The sequence below is a fragment of the Megascapheus bottae genome, chromosome 24 (genome assembly GCF_031878675.1).
Source record: "Megascapheus bottae isolate mThoBot1 chromosome 24, mThoBot2.hap1, whole genome shotgun sequence".
Classification (NCBI taxonomy): Eukaryota; Metazoa; Chordata; class Mammalia; order Rodentia; family Geomyidae; genus Megascapheus; species Megascapheus bottae.
The window spans coordinates 19,027,032-19,046,014 of record NC_143532.1 but is presented as its reverse complement, the minus strand read 5'-3'; the positions used below and the strand labels follow the sequence as shown (position 1 = coordinate 19,046,014).

The 18,983-nt window shown below is 41.8% G+C and overlaps 1 protein-coding gene across 3 annotated transcripts in view; it reads right to left on the bottom strand.

The window, feature by feature from the left end:
• Csnk2a2 (casein kinase 2 alpha 2) overlaps positions 1–18,983 on the bottom strand; it is a 47,965-nt gene that overhangs the window by 17,277 nt on the left and 11,705 nt on the right. For 2 of the 3 annotated variants that reach the window (XM_090357566.1, XM_090357565.1), the window contains exons 3-5: positions 15,614–15,715; positions 12,743–12,793; positions 2,249–2,308 (exon numbers count right to left, since the gene is read on the bottom strand). In XM_090357566.1, coding sequence (XP_090213692.1) covers positions 2,249–2,308; positions 12,743–12,793; positions 15,614–15,715 — 213 coding nt within the window. The remainder of the gene's footprint in view (positions 1–2,248; positions 2,309–12,742; positions 12,794–15,613; positions 15,716–18,983) is intronic. The other variant, XM_090357567.1, reaches the window with a different exon arrangement.

Genomic DNA, 18,983 nt, shown 5'->3' with positions numbered 1-18,983 from the left:
TTTCCTTCTCCTTCCTTCCTTTTCCCTTTTATAGACAGGATATTTATATGTAGCCTGGCCTGGCCTAGAACTTTTGATCTCCCTGCCTTTATCTCCCCAATGCTGAGATTACAGGTGTACCCCATATACCACATAAGCATATTTTTATTATTTGTTTGCAACATCTTGATTTGCACCCACAGTCTTCCAGGGGAAGTTTACCATCTATAAAGAAAAATAATGCTTCAGAGGATGCTCTGGGCTCTCTGTGTACTCTATGGCTAGCAGTTGGTTTAAAAAAAAAAAAAGGTTTTAGAGGGTTATGCTGAAGGTTTCCTTATAATTAAGTAACAGTAAACCAGATTCTGCCACTATTGTGGGGATACCTTTACTATGATTAAAAGGACATTCCAGATCCATGTGGATATAAAGAATAACACATATCCTTCAACCTGCATGGTCTTTTTTTTTTTTTTTTTTTTTTTTTTGTGTGAGTCATAGGGCTTAAACTCTGGGCCTGGAGCTTTTCAGCTCAAGGCTAGTGCTATACCACTTTGAGCACAATTTCCGATTTTCTGGTGGTTAATTGAAAATAAGAGTCTCACAATAGTGTAATTCTAGTTACTCAGGAGTCTGAGATCTGAGGATCGTGGTTCTAAGCCAGCCTGGGCACAAAGGACCAAGAGACTCTTATCTCTTACCCCTTTAAAGCTATTAGCAGCTACAGTACCACACTAGATAGGGCATGTCCATGCATAGCTGAATGAAGGCTTTAAAATCTAAAATTATGTGTGTTTAAGTTTATTTATTTCACTTACATTCTACTTGTATTTAATCATGTTTGTTTTCAACAGTTGTAGCAAGGTTCTGGAATCTTTTGTGACAGTGCCTGAGGCCATGAAAGCTCTATCATGGGACCTGAATCAAATCAAGTTGTCATGAAGTCTCAGGGAGCCACTGAGCACTGCGTGGAGTTTTCAGCCAGCCTCGGATTGGTCTGTATTTTCAATGAAGTTAAATATTTTCTCTTCCTATTATTTTTTTATTTTATTTTATTTTTTTTGATGCCAGTCCTGGGCTTAAGCTCAGGGCCTGAGCACTGTCCTTGGATTTTTTCTCAAGGTTAGAGCTCTACCACTTGAGCCTCAGCACCACTTCCCGCTTTTTCTAAGTATGTGGTACCAAGGAATCGAACTCAGGTCTTCGTGTATGCTAGGCAAGCACTTTAACCACTAGGCCAAACTCCCGGCCCCCCCTACTACTTTTTGAAGATTGAACTTGGCACCTCCAATTTACTAGGTAGGTGTCTGCAGCCTTTTTTTGCACTGGTTATTTTCAAGATACCGTCTAGCTTTATGAAGGTGCCAGCCTGGGCTGCAATCCTACCTCCCTGTGTCACTGGGGATGAAAAGTGCATGTCACTGTGTCCAGTCACAGTGTTTCCCTTCATTGTCGGGATGACAGGCATATACCACCTCACCCAGTCAATAGTTAAGTTGGAGTCTCACCAACTTTTGCCTGGGCTAGTCCAAAACCAAACCCCTTCTGTCTACCTTCCAAGCAGCTGAGACTACAGGACTGCTCATTCTGCCCTTTTTGCCTAGTCTTTAAGGAGGAATAAACTAATAACTGGGACAAAAGAAAAGACTGAGAAATGTTATAAGGTATTTTTCTTTTCTTCCTTTCCTTAGGGAATTAGTTTTCAATCTGACCACTGGTACAGTTTCTAACTATTAAACACGAAAGACATTTTTGAAATAATTAGACTGTGATGCTGCACTGCTGGGATTCTTTAAATCCCAATATTGAACATAAGACTTCCAGGCAAGGGCCAGCCCGACAGGTCACAGGATCCAGTACTACAAATGCCTCCACACCAGGCTTGACTCTAGTCTGGAGAGGACGTGGTGCAAGGTAGGTGGGAGAAGCTGTACCTCCCTATCCTTGCTGACAGGTAGACATGCTAGTAGATATAGCATAAATTCTCAAGCCTACCACCTCAGGTCTAGTGACAGGTGGTTTATGCAACTACTCTTAAGAGAAAATAATTTCACATCGCTAGTTGTTCTTCAAACTACATTCCTCAAACTCTAGTCCAGTCTTGATTTCCTTTTTTTCAATCAATTATTTCATCATTTTTTTTGAAACTTCATCTAGACAATTTCCTTCAATGAATGTAATCCCATCTTTTGTTTCTTTTTTGGCAATACTTAAGATTTAGACTCAGTGTTTCTCTCAAGAAAGAATAGCCTGAATAAGTGGTACTTACTTTAAGTAGTTCATACATATAAAACCGGATATCAAAGTCTGTCAGGATCTGGTAGAGTTGCTGAAACAGATTTTATAAAATAACATTAACCTCGTCTCAACTGCATTTTGTCATCTAAGTGTTGGCATTTTCTGTCAACTTCCTTAGTATTTCAGTTTCTACTGAGGAATCCCAAGACCTTCACTGCCTGATGAGGAATAAAGGTAAAGATGAGGAGTCCAACATTTCAATTTTCTGGAGAAAGAAGACAAAGAGACAGGAACTCTAGATCTTGGAGTTCTGCTATTCAAACTCACATTCTGTCGTCACATTAAACACCTAAGTCGGGTGCAGTGGCATAGCTGGGCAGAGGTGGGATATAGTCATGGAAGTCTGGCCATTTTGGAAAGAGTACAAGGAAAATGAGGTGCCCTGGCACTTGGAGATGGCAAAACAGTTTTTAAACTTGTCTTCTGCTCCCCCTACAGCAATTCAGGCCTCAAAAGTGTTTCACAGATAATAACCAACAATTTATGAGTTAAGAAAAAATAGTGGAGGCACTAATAAGAAACAAGACAAGGGAACCCCAAATGATGACAAGGTAAAGATAGACATGTAAATATCTCTATTCTTAACAGTCCAAAGATGTATTCATTGGGAATTTGAAAGAAATATACATTTCTAAGAGCCAGAGTATTTAGTTCATAAAAAGCATCCAAACCCTTGACCAATACTATACTACCTTTGATATTCAGACAATTCCAGGTAGCACCTTCTATAAAGCTAGTCAAATCCCCTACTAAACTCCCTTTCTTCCTCTGTTGGAATAAAAAATATCCAGTATCTGTCAAAGTAGGACAAAACCAAGCTGGGCGCAGTGGCTCACTCCTGTAATCCTAGCTACTCAGGAGGCTGAGATCTGAGCATCAGAGTACAAAGCCAACTGAGGCACTAAGGACTAAAGTCCGTGAGACTCTATCTCCAATTAATCACTAGAAAACGGGAAGTGGGGCTGTGGCTCAAGGGGCAGGGCAGTAATTGAGCTGAAGAGCTCAGGGACAGCGCCCAGGCCCAGAGTCCAGGCCCCTTGATCCCTTTGACCCCCTTTCCCCCGCAAAAAGAGGACAAAACCAGATGTTCACACCTGTTGCTGCTGGATTATGGCACTGTCAGCCTAGGCCAGGGCACTAAGTGTCTTGAAGCTGCTCCAGTAATCGTGGCTGCCCTGGTTTAGGCTGAATTGCAATGAAGAACAGTGGCACCAATAAGTGGCTTCAGTTCCCTATTAACTCAAGCCCAGATTCCCAATTCTCTCAGCCCTGCCCTGTGAGGCAGCTTCTTGGCCAGCACTTGGCTGCAACTGACAGCCAGAATGCGCGGGTGGAGGCTCCAGATACTATCTTGGTTAAGATCACTCAGAGGGTGTGCTAAACTGAATGCCAAGTCAATAAATAGCTTGTGAAAGAGAAAAGATCAAATTCGATCCCTCAGAGGGCTGGAATATTTTACTTCCAGAAAACTAATGTGGGCTATTTTATTTGGACTTTTATCTGTAAAAAGCATATAGCATGTGCTGTCTATATGATGCATCTCTATAAATAGCCAAAAGGTACAAAGTTAAGTGCGCTTGACCTCATACCAGTATCACTTTTATTGAATATAAAGTACACCATCTGTATAATAGTGCTTGAACTAACGAATTTCAAAGAGTTGTGGGGAGGGAGGGACTATAAACTGCATCTGTCACATTTAAATCTCCTGGACCTAAAAATCAGGCCTCTCCAGGGCCCAGCTTGTTTGACTTCCAACAGTCTCCAGGAGTCACCCTGTCTGAGCACATCAGCTTACTTCTTGCTCCTCCACATTTCCCTATTCAGAGCTCCTCCTCTAACTTCCTTCTTAGAACCCTCAGACCACTTGCTCTTCATGTGTTGTGCTCAAAAACAGCAGCAGCTCCAGAACTAACATCCCTCATGCAGAAACTGGCAGTGACTCTGCTGTAAACCCGAATCTGCGTTCCCTCCAGAGTCCCTCGTCACTTGCCCTCCAAGTTGCTCTATCCTCACCAAGCAAAATCACATATGCTCTACGGACCCCACACATCCTGGGTAGGGAGGACCTCTGCTGTGTGCGCACATACGTGATATAACATTTATCAGTCCGTGGAATGAAACAATCCGTCTTCCATGAAATAGAATAGCCCACAAAAACATATGGAAATGGAAATTTCACAAGAACTATACCTTTCCTGCAGTTACGTATAGTATGAACCAAACAACTGCAAAATATGGGCAGGAAGTTAGCTTTGCATAAAGTAAGTCATTGTCAAAAATAAACTACACCTATGCTCCTCAGATGATTATGAAGGTGGTAAGGAAGAAATTGCTTACTGCTTGTAGTTTCTCTGCATTTCTCTAGAAATTGGCTCAACTATAGGATGACTCTGAAGAACCCAGGGTCAAGTTTTTTTTTTTTTTTGAAATCTTGGTAATGGGGTTTGAATCCACAGCCTCAAACTTGCTTGGCTTGCTCAGTTGGGTGGCAGTCTACAAATTGAGACATACTTCTAGCCCAGCTTTTTCTGCTATTGGAGGACACAGAAATTTCATCAGAATTTTCTGTCTGGACTGACTCTGAACTGTAATTCTCCAGATCTTACTCCTAAGTAGCTAGAATTACAGGCAATTATAGGTGTGTGCTACTAGCGGCCTCTTGGGTCTTTTACTCATAAATGTCTGAGAAGAATGGCAGATACTTCACCTTCAACACCAAGCTCAGGGCCTCCTGGGTCTACAGCCATCCCAAACAGGCCAGGATAGTCTTTACTCATTCTTGTTGCATGTACTTACAAAACCTTAACAGATTTTAAATGTATGTATGCACATAAACTCAACACCTGCCATTCAAGAGGACTCTATGATTTAAGGTTGTGCACTCTAACACATCCACACAGAGCTAAATCTGGGAGTTCCAGCCTGGGCTATTCGTAGAAAAGATAAAATGAGGAAGATACAGTCTATAAAATGAAAGAGGTACTGACTAATATCACCCACCAGTTTAGATACTGCTAGAAGGTAACCAACCAAAACCAAGGTCAACATTTTTAGAAACTTAGGAAACTAGAACAAATCTTTTCCTTATTCCTTTTTTTTGGGGGGTGGGAGGGGATACAGGGTCTTGTTTTCTAGCTAAAGGAGGTCTTGAACTCATGATCATCTGCCTGTCTCTCAAATACCTGAATTATAGATATGCACCACCATGTCCATTAGAACAATTCTTTCAGAAAACAAGTTATTACAAGCTACTCAATGCATATTCATTTGTATTTAGACTGTTCCAAAGGCATAGAAAGCCAAGAAGCATGTCTCAACAGAAATGTATGTTTCCCCTAGAGTCATTTGAATTTCTAACTATTGCCATTAATTTGTTTTGAGATTATGTTTTCTATTCTAAGGTCCACCATGCTTTGTTGCAACTTTGATATACATGACATTAAAAAAAAAAATCCTGGGGCCGGGAGTTTGGCCTAGTGGTTAAAGTGCTTGCCTAGCATGCACAAAGACCCGGGTTCGATTCCTCAGTACCACATACATAGAAAAAAAAAAAAAGCCAGAAGTGGTGCTGAGGCTCAAGTGGTAGAGCTCTAACCTTGAGAAAGTCCAAGGACAGTGCTCAGGCCCTGAGCTCAAGCCCAGGACTGGCAAAAAAAAAAAAATAAAAAATAAAAAAATCCTGCCTCTCTATTATAAGGTGAACCAGGGGAAAATGAGTAAAAATTATGATTTAAAAATTCATTGAGGGCCGCGGGTTTGGCCTAGTGGTAGAGTGCTTGCCTAGCACGCACGAAGACCTGGGTTCGATTCCTCGGTACCATGTATATAGAAAAAAGCCGGAAGTGGTGCTGAGGCTCAAGTGGTAGAACTCTAGCCTTGAGAAAGCCCAAGGACAGTGCTCAGGCCCTGAGCTCAAGCCCAGGACTGGCAATAAATAAATAAATAAATAAATAAATTCATTGAGCCAGGCGCTATACTTCACACCTGTAATCCTAGCTACTCAGGAGGCTGAGATGTAAGGATCACAGGTTGAAGCTAACCCAAGCAGAAAAGTCTCTGTAAGACTCATATCCAATCAACCACCCAAAAATCTGAGCTGTGGCTCAAAGTGTTACAGTGCTAGCCTTGAGCAAAAGAGCTCAGGGACCTCAAGTGCCCAGTCCCTGAGTTCAAGCCCCACAGTTGCCCAAAAAAGAAAGAAGAAAATCAATAGTATACTAAAACCACAAAGAAAACATCAACAAATTCCAAACAACCACATGTATCTGTCTGTTCTAATCTCTCTCTCTTTCTCTCACTTTCGTTTTGTCAGTCCTGGGCCTTGAACTCAAGGCCTGAGCAATGTCCTTGGACTTTCTCAAGGTTAGAGCTCTACCACTTGAGTCACAGCACCATTTCTGGCTTTTTCTATATATATGTGGTACTGAGGAATCGAACCCAGGTTTTTGTGCATGCTGGGCAAGTAATCTACTAGTAGGCCAAACTCCCAGCCCCTAATCTATCTTTTAAGTATCCCTTATTTGAAATGTTTGGAATCAAGTATTGAATATCAGTTTTTAGAATACTTGCATATGCATCAGAAAGTACACCTTGATCTGAACACAAAATTCACCTATGTTCTGAACATGTTTACACTACACATTAAATAGTTACATGTATAAAGTGAAGTTACAAGGTGTTTCACATTTCTACTGTGGTGTCACACTGGTATTCAAACGTTATGGACTATGTAGCATTTTATATTTTGGATTAGTGAGACAATCCATATATAACATTTTTCTTTGGACATAGTGCCAACAAATTAGAAATCAACAATAAAGAGAAGAGACTTTTGAAAACCAAACTTATCATGAGCCAAATATTCACAAACACACAAGAACATAGACCAGTCTGGACCACAGATTCTCTATCAGATGGCAATGCAGTGGAAACAGTAAGTCGCTCAGCCACACTGAAGGACTGGGGTGGGGCACGCGGCGGCAGTTCAGGAGTAAAGCTCTGGACTGGGTGCCACCTACAGCTTTCTTGAGGATGACTCAGCACAACTCCAAGTAGAGGAGGGGAGAAGAAGGGGAGGAGAGAGAGAGAAGACTGCTTGCTATGTGGCAAAACTAAGAGATTTAGGTAGAGGAATAGTGACCACACTACCATTTTCAGTGGGTCTAAGATTTCCATGTAAAAAGTCTATCGAGGCTAGGAGTGTGGCCCAGTGGTAGAGTGCTTGCCTAGCACACACCAAGACTGGGGCTCGGTTCCTCAGTACCACATACATAGAAAAGTCAGGAGTGGTGCTGTGGCTCAAGTGGCAGAGCACTAGCCTCGAGGAAAAAGGCCAAGGGCAGTGCTTAAGCTCACAATCATAAGCCTAACTGCTTAGAAAGCTGAGATCTTAGGACTGCAGTTCAGAGCCAAACTGGACAGGAAAGTCGGTGAAACATTTCCAATTAACCACCAAAAAGCCAAAAATGGTGCTATTGCTCAAAGTGGCAGGGTGCTAGCCTTGAGCACAAAAGCTCAGGGCAGTGCACAGGCCCTAAGTTCAAGAGCCAGGATTGGGGAAAACAAAAACAAAAAACAAACAAAAACCCACCAAAACCTCTTGGCACCTGGCATTTAACAACGGTTTAGGTTCGCTAAATCATCATGGGGCCCTTCAGTTAAATGTAGTAGATCAAGCTGGGCATAGTGGCTCATACCTGTAATCCCAGCTACTCAGGAGGCTGAGATCTGAGAATCACAGTCAAAGCCATGTTATCTCCAATGAATCACTAGAAAACGGGAAGTGGGGCTTGGCTCATGGGGTAGGGCGGTAGCCTGGAGCTGAAGAGCTCAGGGATAGCGCCTATGACACACCAAAAAAAAAAAAGTAGATCAAACTCCTCTGCTTCTACCTGGAGCTCTTCTTTAAATAACACTGAGAGGCCTGCAAGGCATGAACCCTCATGAATTGAGAAAGTGGGAAGGCTAACAGGGAGAAGCCAGAAAAACCTAAGAGACCACAAAAGCTGAAATGGTGCTGAAGCACAGACTTCCAACTGATGAGTTACAGAAAGGCTCAAGAATGGGTGACCCCAGACTTAACAGAGAGAGGAACAATGAGCAGTGAAAACAGCAACTACTGTCACCAGCCAGCTGTCCTCTGAACATGAGCTCCGGCTTTCCAGAGTGACACTCCGAATCCCGGCATTTTAGACAATGATCACAGAGACAAACATAAAGGAATCTAGGAGACAGATACAGAAAACACAGGAAGGGAATATAAAATTGAGAAAATAGAGATTACATAAACAGTATAAGAACAGAACACTATTTTGAACACTTCAAAGACCAAAATGGGCTTTTAAGATATTACGTCTAACATCTGAATGAATTCTAGAAAGCAAGAAGGCAGAAGAAAGGAGAGAGAAATCCAAGGACAGGAACTGTAGGCTGACAAAGCCCAGCCAGTCAGTCCCCCAGAACAAAGGATGAAAGGAACTGTCCACAGGAAGGCACATCACTGAAATCTCACAAGACCAAGGATGAAGAGAAAATCCTAAAAGCTTCACAGAAAAAAAAAAAAAAAGGGGGGGGGGGAGTCATGTAAGCTGAAGCTCTAATGGCTTCAGTGGGAATACCAGAACAACTCTCTAAATTGGAGGAAATTCTGAACTGTAACCTAGAATTCTATGCCCTGGAAAATACAAAAACTGGAAGGATAAATTAAGGTGGGTTCACTAGGAACACTGTTTTCCTTAATCCCTTTAACTAAAACTAGAAAAGAGGGTGAGCATCTTCAGAATATCCTGAGGAGGAATCCCACACGTGCATGCAAATCCTGCCAACTCACCTACATCATGTTATTACACTAACCTGACAGGCAGATGTGATTGTGTGTGTGTGTGTGTGTTGGTCCTGGGGCTTGAATTCTAGACTTGGATACTTGGTCACTTGGTCACGTGACCACTCCATCACTTGAGCAACAGCACCACTTCTGACTTTTTGGAGCAGTTTATTGGAGATAAGAGTCTTGTGGAGTTTCCTGCCAGAGCCAGCTTCAAACTGCAATCCTCAGATCTCAGCTTCCTGAGTAGCTAGCATTATAGGTGTAAGTCACTGGCGCCTAGCTCAAATGTCACTTTTTTTTTTGGCTAGTCTCTGTTCTTGAACTCAGGCACTGTGCATTGTCCTTGAGTGTTTTCAAGGCTAACACTCTACCACTTGAGCCACAGCACCATTCTGGCTTTTTCTGGATATGTGGTACCGAGGAATCGAACTCGGGGTGTCATGCATGCTAGGCAAGCACTCTATGACTAGGTCACACTCCAGATTCCAAATGTCACTTTTAAGAAACAAAACACTCAGCTATAAGCATAAGTATTTAAAACTTATGGGGCTGGAAGTTTGGTCTAGTGCTAAGAGTACTTGCCTAGCATGCACGAAAACTGGGATTTGATTCCTCAGTACCACATACCTAGAAAAAAGCTGGAAGTAGTGATGTGGCTCAAGTGAGAAAGCCCACAGACAGTGCTCAGGCCTTGGGACTGGCAAAACAAACAAACTTGGGGGAACTGTATTTGTATTTTTTGCAGTATTTGGGTTTAAACTCAGGAGCTGGTACTTACTACCCAGGTACTCTACTACTTGAACCATTCCTCCAGCTGTAGGAACTATGCTTTGATCAATAAAACTAGCCTTTAAAAGGCTGAATGAGCCCAATGCCTGCAATCCTAGCTATTCAAGAGGAGTGCAACCCAGGCAAAGTTATTGAGACACCACCTCAATCAATAAAAAACTACATATAGGAGCATAGGACTACAATCCCACCTATGCTGGAAGTTCTACGGGAGGGGAGGGGAGGGGAGGGGAGGAGAGGGGAGACATGCTTATCACATATACCCTGATAAACCAGATAAACCTAAGTTTATCAGCACAGTGCTTGATCAGCTTACTGAATGAGAAAACAAATTCATGTTAACAAGAACATCTGTTACAGATGGTAGATGCAAGACTAAATATAATGCTTAATTGTTATTATTATATTATTATTTTAATGCTGGTCCCGAGGCTTGAGTTTAGTTGGGCCTGGATGTTGTTCTTAAAGTTGCTCTACCACCACAGCTGCACTTACAGCTTTTGGTAGTTAAACTGGAGGCAGTCTCACTGAATTTCCTTCTCAGGCTGGCTTTAAACCACAGTATCAGAACTCAGCCTCCTGAGTTACTAAGATTATAGGCACTGGTGCCCAGGGCTACACTTATTTTTCTTTAATCAACCTTTATTTTAGAGTAATTATATAAGGATAATTAAATGTGAATATCAAGCTCTTATATTTCCCCCAAAGAATGGTGTCTGATAGCACCTTAAACATCTGCTATGTCAACTGGCAGATACATTGCCAGGCACCACTAAGAGGTCCACCAAGGCCCTGCAAACTACTACACCACTCCATCATCACCGAGAGCTCTACCAATGCCATCAGCACTGTCTTTTACACTGATTTTCAAAGTGTTCTCTGGGGGAAAAAAATGGGTTCTACTCATAAACTTTTCTGCCTAGCCTGGCTTCAAACTGTGATCCTGAGTAGCTAGGATTATAGGCACCACCTACCAACACCCAGCTCTGTGAGATTCTTTTCTTTTCACCAGTCCTGGGGCTTGAACTCAGGGCCTGAGCACTGTCCTTGGGCTTACTCAAGGCTAGAGCTCTACCATTGAGCCACAGCACGTCTGGCTTTTCTATGTATATGGTACCAAGGAATCAAACCCAGGTCTTTGTGTATGCTGGGTAAGCACTCTACCACTAGGCCATACTCCTGGCTCCGTGGGACTCTTTTTTTTTTTTGGCCAGTCGTGGGGAACCCGGGTCTTCGTGCATGCTAGGCAAGCACTCTACCACTAGGCCAAACTCCCGGCCCTCCGTGGGACTCTTATCTCCAATAAACTACCCAGAGAAAGCTGGACGTGGCACTGTGGCTCAAATGGTAGAGTGCTAACTTTGGGCACAAAGAGGCTCAAGTACAGTGCCCAGGCCCTGAGTTCAACTGGCAAAACAAGCAAGACTGCATGAAGGCACACCTGTAATCCCAGCACTTGGAGGCTGAAGGCAGGGCTAGAAATGGAAGGACAAAGGGTGAACAAATGCAGCAATGGTACCTCCTGGACATTATATTAAAAGTGAACTGTATAACCTATTAGTGAGGAAGGGAGGGAAAACCTGTGAGAATAAGAGAAGGGGTGACACTGTCCCAAAAGAAATAGCCTGTTTACCTGACTTCTCTGTATATCACCTTTATAATATATATGCATATATATGCATTATACATACATATACTATATATATATATACACACATATACATATATATAGTGTGTGTGGGGGGGGTGATGGGGCTTTAACTCAGCCTGGGTACAGTCTCTGAGCTCTTCAGCTCAAGGCTACCTCCCTACCTCTGGAGCCACAGCCCCACTTCCCCTTTCCTAGTGATTAACTGGAGATAAGAGTCTTTAGTGCCCGGACTGGCTTTGAACCTCGATCTTCAGATCTCAGCCTTCTGAGTGGCTAGGATTACAGGCGTGAGCCACTGCACCCAACTTAAAAAAAAAAAATTTTAAGGCCAGCCTGACTTACATAGTATGACTATCTTAAAACCAACAAAGCATCAATAGTTCTAAGGTTAATATAGTATATATGAAAACATATAAATATCCTAGAATCTAAAAGCAATGATTCATTTTTCTTTTTTAAGATCATGATCTTCACTTTACTTTAAAAATGTACTGTTGTAGAATGTTTTACAACTCTCAGTAGCTCTTCTTTAAAGCAGTGACTCTTAACTAGGTTTTTTCAGTATCACTTCCTTTGTACACTGTGTGAACACGTAGTATTATCTGGTAGCTCTAATCCAACTGGCTGCTTTTTTTGTGGGGGGGGATTTGGAGGGGTGGTACTGAGGCTTGAAATTAGAGCTTTAAGCTCTTGCTTGGCTTTTCCTGCTCTGGGCTAGTCCTTTGCCACTTGAGCCACAGATCTACTTCAGCTTTTTGGTGTTTAAATGGAGATAAGAGTCTCACAACTTTCCTGCCTAGGATGGCTTTGAACCTTAATCTCAGATCTCAGCCTCCTATAGCTAGGATTATAGGTATAAGAAACCAGCATTCAACTAGCTACTTCTTTTAAACCGGTTTGACTGTATCACTTTCCATCACCAATGTAAAATTTCCTACGAACATCAATGTCCACCTACACAGGCATGTGGCTAAAATAGCAGTGTTACAGATGAGGGATGACTACTCCCTGAGTAAGTAAAGCAAAAGGTGACAAATAACTTCACCAACATGTAGCCAGCTACTCTCTCCACCAGTACTCATACTCTTTCCACCGTATCCACCTTGTTATTTCCCATTCTCATCAACATTTCTTGGACCAAAACATTATCACTATCCCATCCTTAACCCCATGCCAGAAAGAAAAAGTATACGCACCTTAAAATCTGTATTATTGATATATTCAAATACCAAAGCTGGTGTCTTTGACTGCAAGAGAGAATAGTAATGCTTTTTAGGGACTCATATAGTGATAAATGGAATCTGCCTTTTTTTTTTTGCCCCAATGGTCCTTTCCCAAATCCTACTTAGATGAAAAAGGAATTCACTCATTAGAGACAACTTACTAAAAAATATTTTCTTTAAGTTTAATCAGGTCTGGAATTTGCTTTAAAACGACTTTCTGCAAGACTCTAAGTCAAAATATGAAAAGACACTTGCATACCCATGTTCATTGCAACACTATTCACAATAGCCAAGCAATGGAACAGCCAGATACCCTACAACTAGTGAAGGGACTAAGAAAACGTATTTATAAGTAACAGAATAGTCATAAAGAATAAAATGATGTCATTTGCAAAGAAACAAGACTGGTCTGGAGATCATCATATTAAGAAGTAAACCAGGCTCAGAACAAAGAATAATTTTTCCCTCCTGTATAGACATTAGCTCTAAAACATAAACATTTGTATAAATAAATATTCTGGATCATGTGTTTGAGTATGGCTGTATATACATGATCAACCTGACAAAATATTCATATGTGAGACATCATGATGAGACCCATTTGAACAATATGTACTTTAGCAAAAAGAATACTAGGAAGTCGAAAACATGTTTATTATTATTAGTTTGTTTCTGAGACTTGATATCTGGGCCTGATCACTGTCCCTGAGCTCGTTAGCTTAACCAGTTTTTTTTTTTTTTTTTTTTTTGCTGCCAATCCTGGGGCTTGAATTCAGTGCCTGAGCACTGTCCTTGGGCTTTCTTTCTTTCTTGTCAGTCCTGGAGCTTGAACTCAGGACCTGAGCACTGTCTTTGGGCTTTCCTCAAGGCCAGCGCTCTACCACTTGAGCCACAGTACCACTTCCGGCTTTTTTCAGTGTATGCGGTACTGAGAAATTGAACTGAGATGTTGTGCATGCTAGGCAAGCACTCTACCACTAGGCCAAACTTTACTCACTTTACTTCTGAAAATGGCTGACATTTTTTCATAATAAAGTTTTACAAATGAAGATACTTACTTGGAAGCTGACACAAGAGGATAGAGAGTTCAAAGCCAGACTAAACCAGAGGACAACTGTTTTAAAACAAAAACAAACACCTACCCACCCCCCAACTGAAAAGAAAAAAAAAAAACCCAAAACAAAAAAACACAGATTAGCTGGGCATTGGTAGCTTATGCCTATAATTCCAGCTACTTAGGAAGCTGAGTTCTGAGGACAGTGGTTCAAAGCCAGTTCAAGCAGGAAAGTTGAGACTATCTCAACTAACCACCAGATAATTCGAAGTAGAGCTGTGGCTCATTAGCCTTGAGCAACCGAGCTCAGGGACAGCAGGCCAGGCCCTACATTTAAGCCCCATAACCAACAAACAAAACAAGTAAACAAAACAGGCAAAAAATCTCTCTCCTCTCCCTTCTTTCTCTCTCTCTTTCTCTTTCTCTCAATGTTACTAGAAGCTTGAATCCATGGTATTGCACTTGTTTAGCATGCTTGCTTGTCTGGTGCTCTACCACTTGAACTATGACTTTAGTACAGCTTTTTATTTAATTGAAAATAAAAGTCTCACAGATTTTTCTACTCAGCCTGGCTTTGAACCTTAACCCTCTAAACTTAGTCTCCTGAGTAGCTAGGATTAGAATTAACCAGAAAAAAAGACTTGATTAAGTTAATCTTAGGGAGGAAGAAATTAAACAGCACATCTACAATGGCCGAAGTATAAGCATTTTAGCCCTGTTTAGTTCTGAAAATGTTCTGGGAATGAAGAGGATGGAAACAAGCTCTATAGACACCCATGTGAAGATAGTACAGTGAAATCTGCCACACAGTGTTTGCAGAAAGGGGGTCGGGGGGAGTAGAGGTGGTTAAGGGAAATTACAGAGAGGGTGATTTTGTCCAAAGCATCCTATGCACATCTATAGAATTGTGCCAAGGAAATTCCCTATACTATTTACACGAATAAGAAAGAAACATTCTGAGCCGGATGTGGTGGCTCAAGCCTGTAATCCTAGCTACTCAGGAGGCTGAGATCTGAGGATCAAGGTTCAAAGCCAGCCCAGGCACTAAAGAATATAAGACTCTTATCTCCAATTAACCACTAGAAAACTGGAAATGACACTGTGGCTCAAGGGGTAGGGCTGTAGCATTGAGCTGAAGAGCTCAGGGACAGCACTCAGGGCCAGAGTTCAACACTCATGACGAAAGAAAGGAAGGAAAAGATTGATTCTGGTTTTATCTACAATGTAAGCCCTTATGATGGATGTGGAGCTAAAAAACCAGCCTAAAAAAACAGCAAAGGCTCTTTCTTAAGGGGCTAGTGGACTGTGCACTCTCTGCTCCATATGTTAGATGTAAGCTCTCAAAAACGGGACACAAAGCCAGGCGCCAGTGGCTCACACCTGTAATCCTAACTACTCAGGAAACTGAGATCTGAGGATCATGGTTCAAAGCCAGCCCAGGCACTGAAGTCTGTGAGACTCTGATCTCCAATTAATCACTAGAAAACGGGAAGTGGCACTGTGGCTCAAGTGACAGAGTGCTAGCTTTGAGCTAAAGAGCTCAGGGATAGTACCCAGGCCCACAGTTCAAGCTCCAAGACCAAAAGCCAAAAGCCAAAAACCAGGGCGGTGGGTGGGGGGACACAAGCAAGAATTTGGAGGGAGTTATATAGCAAACGTTTGTGGGGTGAATAAAAGTAACACAGCTCCAGAGCTGCAACAGGTTTTCCAAACCATTCAGCATAATCATGTGTCACTATGTGTAGTCTGTGAACTGACCGTCCTGGCCCCAACCCCCACCAGGTACCTACCACAGGGTCCTTCACAGTGTCAATCAGCTTAATGATATTTGTTCCACCACGAAGGTTCTCCAGAATCTTAACCTCTCGTTTTATCTTCTTTTTCTTCACTGGCTTAAATACACAAGCGTAATCAGAAGTGAGATTCCCTTTGAAGTCACAATAATAAATACACTTTCAACAATGTAAGCCAATAACGTGCATGGTACAGCACACTCACAGAAAAACTGGGACAAAATGGGGTGTCCATAAAAACCTTTAACTGTAAGTGAAACAAGTTAAAGACTCCTACAGTGTATATAACAACATTTTTAAGTAGTTATATCTACAGTACTTAAAATTTTTGGAAACGCATATCATACTTTAAAAATAAAATCCTTACTTACTAGATACCTGCCAAATACAAAGCATTATAGCTCTGAATAGCCATATACCATGGACTCACAAATGGAAAAACTGAACCAAAATGGCAAGACACCTGCTCTTCCAATGAGTTACATATAATGTCTTCCAGAAGTGAAGACTGGTTCACACTTGTTTCCCAGCTGCTGGCTCCCATTTCCTGCCACCACTCCCACTTCCTTACCATCCAGAACCTGAAATTAGCAGGGCCAGTCTTGTTTCCCAACAGACCTCATTCCTAAAGACACTGAATTAAAAAGGAAAAATTCCTTCGATAACAGCAGTAATCAAAAACCTCTGCTATTTATCAATCTACTAGAGAGAAAAACTCAAATTAGGGCTGGAAATGGTGCACATCTGTAATCTTAGCACTGAGGCAGGAGATGCCAAGTCTAGACTACATTTTAAAGACTTGCTTCAAAAACCAACCAACTAACCTATCTTGTGTTACATTTTGTGTCCTAAATAGGCTAAAGAATTTGAGTCAGGTATTGGGTGTAATCTTAGCTATGTAGGAGGCTGAGATCTGAGGATCAAGGTTCAAAGTTGGCCTGGGCAGAAAAGTCTGTGAAATTCTTGTATCAGTTAACTATTTAAAAAGCTGGAAGTGAAAATGTGGCCCAAGAAGTAAAGTGCTAATCTTGAGCACAAAAGCTCAGGGACAGAGCCTAGGGTCTGAGTTCAAGTCTCAAGATTAGCAACCCCACAAAAAAAAAAAAAAGTTTTGAAAAATAAATAAATTACAGATACCAGGGGTTTGGCCTAGTGGTAGAGTGCTTGCCTGGCATTCATGAAGACCTAGGTTCAATTCCTCGGTACTACATACACAAAAAAAGCTACAAATGGTATTGTGGCTCAAGTGGTAGAGTTCTAGCCTTGAAAAAGCCCAAGGACAGTGCTCAGGCTCTGAGTTCAAGCCCTGGGATAAATAAATTATAATCACGTATGCTTTGGAAGGCATGAAAACAGAGCAAGCACTCACTATGTTAGCTTTATTGACTTCAAATTTTTACTTAACTAAGTCATATTTAATCCTCATAAAATCTCCATGTACTAGTCAGAATGGAGCTACTTGACCAAGGTCTTACCTAACAGTAGAATGGATGTGCTTTGTTCTCGGGTGTGGGTGAGGGGACAGGAAACCAAAGAAAGGAGTATTCTATCCTAGAGACACTGTTATAAAGGCACAGAAAGGTTAACCTGTTTGCTATGGCATCCTAAGTTGACAGGAAACATCATAAATGTGTCAGAGAAAGCATCATCTTTTATTGGTTACTGGAGTTATAAGACAGGAAAAGAAAAAGACTGAATGAAACAGAGCACCTGCATCATTTCTAACATGGGGCTCAACTGAGGGCTGCATTCTAGCAGCGCACCTACAAGCCAGCAGCCACACATCTATTGCACTTTGCTGGGTTCCGAGTAAAGCAGATGTGGTTGCTTCCATCTCCATCTAGAAACTTTATCCAAAACACAGCCAGGGAAAGAATCTACTATTTAGGCGTAAGACTATGTAAATAGCCTGAGCTTCAAAAAGATCAGTCATGAAACACATGATCAACTGTTCTAGATTTACAAGGCATGACCATTGAATGTAACACATGATCTAGAACTTCCTTTTGCAATAAACATTATAAGGATAAATGGCAAAGTGTCAATGAAGCCTACTGCACTAATTCTGCATACAACACCTTGGGGTTATGTAAAAAATTACCCTTGCGCTGGGCACAGTGGCTCACGCCTATAATCCTAGCTATACAGAAGCCTGAGATATGAGGATCACAGTTCAATGCCAGCCTGGGCACTAAAGACTCTAAGTCTTTAAGACTCTTATCTCCAATTAACCACTAGAAAAATGGAAGTAGTGCTTTGGCTCAAGGGGTATGATGGTAGCCTTGAGCTGAAGAGCTCAGGGACAACACCCAGGCTCAGAGTTCAAGTCCTACAACCAGACCCCCCTTCCCCGCCCCCCAAAAAAATTAATGACAAAGAAAAGTGGCTATCATGTATATTTGTAAACTCAGTCAAAGCTGCCAGTGTTTTACCTTCTTCCTACTTTCTTTTTTTCTTTTCTTTTTTTGGGTAGTACTGGGGTCTGAACTCAGGGCCTTGGGCTTCCTAGGGAGAAGTCCACTAACACACACTCAACTCTTTTTTGCTTTATTTTGCCTGAGACCACTATGCTATCTATGCCTCCTGTGTAGTTGGGATTACAGACATACACCTGTAAACATCTGACTTCTTTGTTAAGATATGACATACAAACCCTCAGCCTAATTTTAATTATGTTCTAAAATCTAAGAGCCAGTGATTGTATATAGAGATTTCCTTCTTGAATACTTGTTAAACACATCATTTGAAATATGATATAAAAAATCAATGTTAGGCTGGGAGTTTGGCCTACTGGTAGAGTGCTTGCCTAGCATGCACGAAGACCCAGGTTCGATTCCTCGGTACCACATACATAGAAAAAAAAAAAAAAAGCTGGAAGTGGTGCTGAGGCTCAAGTGGTAGAGCTCTAGCCTTGAGAAAATCCAAGGATAGTGCTCAGAGGCTGAGCTCAAACCCAGGACTGGCAAAAAAAAAAAAAAAAAAAAAAAAAAAAATCAATGTTAATAAATTATTGAAAAAAAAAAAGATCGGGAGGGGGGACTCCCTTACATTTTCCCCTTGAGCTGGACTTAGCTTGTACGTTCCCCATCTCCATCTCCTAGACAGCTGGGATTACACATTTATGCCACTGTGCCTTAATTCCTTTACTATAAGAGCCTGGAACTGTCACCCACTACTAGAAGCAACTCCGGACCTATAGTAGGCAGAGAGGAAAGTCTCTATTCAGAAGCCTGTGCACAGCAAGAGACCCCCCCACTTCTACTCAGTGCCCTAACTCCTCCCAGACAGCTGAGCCACTGAGCAAGCTGCTTTTACAACGAGGCACGTTGTCCCGCCTTGTGTGGCTTTCTTGTTTCTCAGCAACCAG